Raw genomic sequence first — 7,746 nt, 5'->3', positions numbered from 1 at the left:
TCCCTCTGTTGTTTGGTGAGATGGGTGGTGTCACCAGGTAGAAGCGCGTGAGGGAAGAATGGAATCCGATGGCTTTGTGCTACTAGTGATCGAAGACAATCTCTCAGGTAAGTAATTCAAACCCTCTCTCTAGCATCTATGCATGACTACTCAGGTTTTTCTCAGAAAGATTTCATTTTCAGGAGGAGTTTGTCAAAATTCGACTTTCGGCTACCACAATACCATTTCGATACCGAGTTTAATGGTGTGGAGCGCAAGGCAGACAAATGCATCCACTTACTTCTCCCTGCTCGTCGTGTTGCAAAATAAGGCAGTGACATCATTCGAAGGCTTTTGGGGTGCCAATTTGAGGTAAATTGTTTGATCTCATCGCAAAATGTTTTTAACATAATCAAATCCAACAGTGAAAAAGAACAAATAAACATGATTTAATTTGATATCATGTTCTGTCTAGCAGTGAACCAAGTCCATCTGCGAGTGTTCAGTACAATGAGTAGGCTAATGCATGTTTTCCTATTTGAAATTGAGCACAGATAGTTTGTTACTGAACTAACTCGATGGTGTCGGCCTCTTCATCTCTGTCGTTGAGGGCGGCAAAGGCAGCCTCGCTGCAACTCGGCGGCAATGCTTCGGCAGCCTGGTGCCAGATCGCCTCGGCCTGTGCAGTGGAAAGAGATGTCGTGAGCACCGCCTGGTCGAGCTATTGTTGTGCACCACGTGGGCCTCCTATTCATGCACGGTGAGCACAGACGCTTAATACGCAGGTGTTGGCAACCCCAAAACCACCTTCTTGGTAGGAAAGAACTTGTCCTGCTCACTGTCACCAACATTGTTGTGTGGTTGTGCCTACACCACCTCGAGCGCCTCCTCTTCCTCAGCATCTTCCTACTAAATCTCAGGGCGTTTAGGAGAGAGCTATGATGCCGCCAGCTCGATGTCGGAGGAGTTGTAGTATCAGACCGTGCTAGAGGAGGATTTGGATGTGCCAGACTTGGAGCGGCCCATGCCAGATGAGAAGTCACCCATCCTGGGCGTTGGGCAGTGGTGCCGTTGTGGAGCCGCCCACTAATGGAGACCCTTGAGGTGAAAAGCTCCCTTGGCAGTGTGCCAAGCGAGAGAAGAAGTGAGTAATGGTGTTGCTTGGCTATGGCAAAATCATGCAGACTAACCTCATTATAAAGTGAGATGGCCATGGCGGGAGCGGGAGAGGGTGATGGCGGGAAAAGAGCATTAGCAGGAATGGGTGATGGTAGGAAGATGGAAATTGCAGGTGTGGGCGATGGTGGGAAGGCACAGTGGGCATGGGGGCGCTGCCGGGTGTATCCTCTGCCAACATGCGTAGAGCGGCAGAGTAGAGCAGAGATGAAAGAGATTATAGTGGAGGCTTTGCAAAATACCCCCTCCCCTCCATGATAAAAATGAAGGGGTGCATTGCAAAAAAATAAAAGTGAAGTAAATTCCCCTGAGCTCGGCTTGTTTCCAGGGTGTTTTCTGCAAACTAAACACCTCTTGAGCGACTGCACTATGAGCCCCACACTGAGTTAGCACGCCTCGTCCGCACGGATAGTGGTTGGGAACGACCGACCAGTTCGCTCATAGAACATCCCAAAGTGACTGGTTCGTCACATTTTGAGAGAAGAATGACAAATGTGCTCTTCTTGCGAGAGTTCAATGACCAATGGTCTATTTATCTCTTTTGTAGATATTAATTCATATGAAGCTTCAAAACATATCACAAGGAATGACTTAGGTATTAGACAAATAGTTTGTTTCCCATTGATTCATACTAGGCTTTGCGTCTGACGGTATGCTTCAAATGAATGAAATCTAGTTCCTTTCTGGGAACAATTCTCATCTTGACAACACCATTAGCTCTTCAAATCTCTTATCATTTGAATCTCACAACTAAACATAGTTACTTAACTCGATACGTTATTCAACATTACAACACAATGTCTATTAATGTTACGTAGGTTCCCGACTGATTGGGAATGTTCTACAAATACACATCAATTTGGATGTTCTAAAGGGAGCTCGCATAAGCTTGTAGTTAATGATCCTCGATGTCTCTCACATCATAGAACAAGGCTTGCATCCTTGGTAGCTGACAATGGCATAACTGTGACTCGCAGTGGTGCTTCCATGTACTACCCATATTTATACATCTGAAGCAAGCATTATTAGAGGCTTGTTGATACACAACAAGGAAGTAGAATGTTGTCCCAAAACTCATAATCCAAATGTAGCCATCCCATCTGGAATAACCACACAAGATATTCAACTACACTTGAGTATAATTGATACCATTCAAAGCATCTTGATACATGTTTTACTTATTAATATAGTAACAATATGGATACAGGGTGTATGCCCCTGGTCTCTAATCACAGAGTTGCAATCACTACAACTAGATACCACTTTTGACCACACAAGGTGATCACTTGGTGCTTCCTTCGTAGAGCACAATATTTTAGTTAATCACTACAGACCAACTAAAATACTAAACATTGACGGTTGAACCACCACTCGCTCTAACAAGTAGTCATTTGGAACCGAAGCATGACTTTGAGGTTTCTTTCATCCTTTGGGCATGCTGAGAAATAAGGCTTCAAGGACCAAGCCATGCCTTATATTAGAAATACCGCCGAAAGTAGGTTGTAGGCATTTAAGCATGCCTTTAAGGCATTGCTCGTGTTCCTATTGAGGATTTTGACTATTGATGCCTTTGTGAACTTTAACTTTACATACTTGAGTTAAAGGTATGAATCCAAGTAGTTTTTTTTACCCCTTTTGATCAACTTGGGGTGCCTTTAGAGGTTGTGCTTTGTTAACCATGAATGGGCTAACCTTTATTGTCTCACTTAAAGTGCTTCATGTTTCTATAAAGAATGGTGTCAAGGACAGTGGAAGCACATCCTAAGAGACAAGCACAAGGCATGTGACTCAATGTCTGCCATGATGATATGGGTCCCTGTGGCATGAGCGAAAATCTAGGGTCTCCATGAATGTGTTGATTGATAACAAGCCCCTATCAAAATTCACACACGAAATGAAGAGGAGAAGAACCAGACACAACTATTTTTTTAAATGTTAAGAGAAAAATCTAAGATGATTGCACTAACTGAGCACTTTGCAGGAATGGGTACTTGGTTGCAACTTGCCACCACCAATTATAAGGGGAAATTGATATCCTCTAAGGCTACTTCTGACCCATTAAGGAAGAAAACGAGCGATCCAACAACCATTCTCTAAGACAAATGGCCCAACACCAGGATATTTTCTTTCTTCTTGTTTTGGCGGGAACACGATTCTCTTTTCCCTTAGGAGAGAGTACGATATGTATTAGTGTCGAAAACCTTACTTAAAAAAAGTCGCGATATGTATCTTAGGCATGGACAAAAAAATCCTTTTTAAATGTAAAACTAGTTTCCAAAATAATTTTGGTCACTAGGCAACCACATCTGCGGTAGCTAATAATCAACCTACCATATTAGTAGTAATCCGTGGTAACTATAAATTATGGTGGAAACATATCCTGCTCTCATTGAGTATACGTATAAAGTAGTACCATTAATGATGTACCAAATAATTATACAGTAGTGCTACAACTAGGAACTTAATAATATTCTTTTATATAAGGCTTGGTTGGATACGACACATCGAAGCGTTCCCTACCCTAGCCGCTGCCATGGGCGAGGTGACTAGGGAGGCGAACTTTTTCCACCGATCTCCACCGGCGAGGGCGCTGGCCCCCTCTCTCTCCGACTGCTGCTCCGGTGACAGGAGGGAGGGGGACCCCGTTCCTCCACTCTGTAGTTAGGATTTGGATTTGTACGTGGTGGTGCGTCGTTGGGGTGGTGGGAGCGGCGCCCGGACGAATAAATCTGCCTCAACTCCACTCCCACACCGGCGGTGTCCTTCATGGAAGCGTCTCGGAGTTGGTGGCATCATGTATTTGTCGATCCTTCAGATCGATGATGTTAGGGTTCATGGATGGTGTCGGCGAGGTGGTGGCGGCGACTCCATCAAGTGTGTCTCTTCTTCTGCTCTGTCTCCATTGCTGCGACGTTGTCTCTGACGTCATGGTGGAGCAGGGAGGTTTTGTCGTCCAGGAGCACGCGCATACGCTTGTCTACGCAAGTGACAGCTGGAAGATGGTGCATCTTGTGTTGGGTTTGTGGTTGGAGGCTGACAATTCTGGTTTCCTCCTCCAACGTCGTAGTCGTGCGGGGGTGTCAGTTCTGAAGTTCGATGGCGTGTTCAGGGACACATTGCCCCGGTCTGATTTTTTCAACGACAATGGTTTTGCTTCAGGCAAACTAATTTGGGGGTCCGTAAAGCTGCTGATCAGCGATAGAGCCGCGTCGAGCTTGGGTGAAGAGGTGATTTATCTCCTTTTTCTTAGAGCATCTCCACTAGGCCCCCCAACAGCCCCCTAGAGGCCCTTTTTCCTCGCTGGCGACCGATTTTCTCTCCAGTCGTGCCCCCAAGTTCTCAAAAAGCGCCGAATTTGGCCAGATTTATGGCCGGCGATCCTAGCCCAAACCCAAGGAGCTGGGGGCAGTTGGGGGCGCAGGCGCTGCTTCTCCCATGCAAAAGACCCAATGTCAGCCTCTCCCTCTCTCTCTTATCTCTTTTTTGGCCGATGAGAAGACGGACGATGAGGAGGTCGGCGGGAGGCCGGGGCGGAGCTCACGGCGCGGCCGGCGTGGAGCTCACTGCCAGGGCGGAGCTCAATGCCGGGGCAGAGCTCGTGGCCGGGGCGGAGCTCACACCGCGGAGCTCACTGTCGGGGCGGAGCTCACTGCTGGGGCGGAGCTCGCGGCCGGGGTGGAGCGCGCGACCAATGCGAAGCTCGGCGGAGGAGCTGCTGCAAATGGAGGCGGAGGGGCGGCAGGAGGATGGGCGCACGGCGAGGTGACGGCCGCACGATGGGGAGGCCGGCCGCGGGCGCACGACGGCGGCTGGCTGGCGGGCGCGAGGAGCAAGGAGGAGATGGTCGCCGAGGCCTGGGCGTGGCCTGATTTGCCATGGATTGGGCGCTCCACTGCTGTTGGGTGGGGGGCATGGCTGGGTAATTTTTGACCCCCAAGCCAAATTTGCCGCCAGATCGACCCCAAGCGGCTGAAAAAGTTGCTCCTGGGGCCTCAACGGCTGGAGATGCTCTTAGTGGAGAGGGTCAGGCGCTTGTTTTTTTTGCATAGGATTATCCTATTTTTTCAGTCCTGTAATATCGATGTTTACGTGGCTTGTAACTGAATCTTTATGTTATTAATGAGACACATATTACTACGCAAAAAATATATTCTTTTATATGAACAATTATTTTCAAAAATACTATAATTCACTAAGAGTTGGGTGTCTTATCTTAGGTAATTAACAAGCAAGCCCGGCCCAATGCAGTAAAAATTGGAAAATTCCACTACCATTAATTGGTGCCAAATATATGTATATAAGTACTAATACAATAGAACTAGGACCTTCAACCCTCGTGGACGTTCGCCTGGCAAACAAAAGTGGTCCCCTGACAGTTTTCACTACATTTGAGGGGTGTAGGGCTGGCAGTTTTGAGGGGTGTGGTCCTTGTGGTAGTTCTTTCCATTAAGGGGATTTTTTTGGCTAAAAACTGCAAGCCGTGGGATGGAGGTCGTATGGCCAAGGGGAGGAGGGGTGCGCTAGGGTTAGTCTCACAGGGAATGTCACCTAGATAAGATTTCCTAGACCTGTACTATTAGCAGTCCGAGTGTTTCACTTAGGACTATATCTTATAATCATGTAACTTAAACAAAAATATGATTTGACATCTTATTTAATGAGGAAACAGAGAGTTACCATATCTCATTCTAGATGTAACTTTCACACCAAAACCAAAAATACTCATATATTTTCTCTCATAAGACCCATTAAATGAGAGATCGTTTAGATATAACAATAGTATTATACAATGCACCCGAGGAGCTATATCTAAACACATATTAAATATACATGATAGAGTTTATGATATTTGTGTAAAAGAATTAATATACGGGTGTAAATGCATTACTCATATACTCCTTTACCTATCAATATGCATTTATAGCAGTACATTAATTATCAGTCTGAAATAGGTTGCATGATATGTATGATGTAAACAATGATATACGGGACTGGCATAAATAATTAATTAATTACCTGTTCATCTAAGAAGCTGAGGAAAAGGCTCCTGTCACGTTGACGCCCGCCAAGAGCAATGGTGGCAGCATCGTCCTCCCATATCTCTTTGCCGCTGTCTATCCCGCTGCTATGACGGAACTGGGATGCCGTTCGCACGTAATCGTCAATGGCCTTGGATTTGCCTTTGTTATCCATCTCTCTGTAAAATTTTACACATTGTCAGCGTGTAAAAACAATGTTCTTTTCCTCACAGGAAAGCTACATGCACAAGTTTAGTCCATTCAAACAAACAAGAGCAAGAAACAGGTTTGCACCCAAAATAAGTGAACATGTACCAGTACGAAAAACAGATCTAATTAGCTACAAGTAACAAGTCCAAGAAAACATGATAGATCTAGATAAAATATGTGCAAGATAATACAAGGGAGTTGTAATCAGTGAACAGAAAATTAACTACGCACAAGATCTGATCTAAACTCTTGTATTCCATACTTAGCCTAAGTATTCTGATTCAAAGGAACACAAGCATGAATTTTCAACAAACAAAGGAACACAAGCATGAATTCAACATGTACACTTACTAATAAAGATGGACCAGAGAAAAATATATAGCGACTGAAAAAAGTCAGATCTAGCACAAGAAACATAAGGAGAGGAGATATGGATTAGATCTAGAGTAGTTAAGAAGCACAAGATGTGGAGTGTATACAACTTGCCTTGCGTGAAATTGAAGGAGAGCCCGGTGGAGTATACAAATAGTAGAGGATCTTCCGTGGTTCAAAGGAACACCAATATGGAACTAGTCCATGTTGTAACCAGAGGAGGATGTTCTCTGGTTTAAAGGAACACGAGTAGAGCCCCGAGGAGTGTACTGAATGACTTTTTTGAGAATGTGATTGTGAGAGCGAGAGAGATATAAACCGGGGGAGGGGAGGGGAGGGAGGTGCAGATCAGTTTCAACTGGAGAGCTGCCACGTGTATGCGAGTCCAAAGATTAGGCGTACGTTGCTACTATCAGTGTATCACCACCAGCGCTGCCGAATTGCTGGCTTGCAGCTGCTATTGCGCTGCTTTCCAGCCGTCCGCTGAGAAAAGGACACTAGAAAATATATTTTTGGGAGACGCTTGTGACTTTATGCATACTCAGTTACTCACCACTATTACTGTACAATGCTTTGAATCAAAGATCCAAGAAATTACAAAGTAATATATAACTAGTAAATGCGTATATTAGGTCCATATTAGGTAGGGGATTAATTGAGATTAAAAAAAGTAGTATTAGATATATGCTAATATTAGGTAGGATATTAATTACAGGTTAATATTTGGGATGGTATGGGTTGCATGCTAAACATGTTAAGCGCTCACCATTGAAGCAATCTAGGTCTTTGGATGCATATGATTTGATGGACGATATTAGTTTGATCGGCCCCTTTGGGTCTTTTAATAGTGGTATAGATTAAGAATTGCAATAAAATCTTTTGGAAATAGCTTCTTCGTGGTATCAATCTTTGCAAGATGAATACCGTCAAGACTTTGGTAAAAAGATCGCAATAGACTGATGCAGCGGTACTGCAACGCCCTCCCCCCCCC

General features: G+C 44.9%; 1 protein-coding gene across 1 annotated transcript in view; it reads right to left on the bottom strand.

Annotated features, from left to right (window-relative positions):
- LOC119351877 (pumilio homolog 1-like) overlaps positions 1–6,348 on the bottom strand; it is a 12,078-nt gene extending 5,730 nt beyond the window's left edge. Inside the window, exon 1 of the mRNA XM_037618664.1 lies at positions 6,172–6,348. Coding sequence (XP_037474561.1) covers positions 6,172–6,348 — 177 coding nt within the window. The remainder of the gene's footprint in view (positions 1–6,171) is intronic.
- Positions 6,349–7,746: the final 1,398 nt, after the last annotated feature.

The sequence above is a fragment of the Triticum dicoccoides genome, chromosome 2A (assembly GCF_002162155.2).
Source record: "Triticum dicoccoides isolate Atlit2015 ecotype Zavitan chromosome 2A, WEW_v2.0, whole genome shotgun sequence".
Taxonomy (NCBI): Eukaryota; Viridiplantae; Streptophyta; class Magnoliopsida; order Poales; family Poaceae; genus Triticum; species Triticum dicoccoides.
This window is presented reverse-complemented; position numbering and strand designations above follow the sequence as displayed.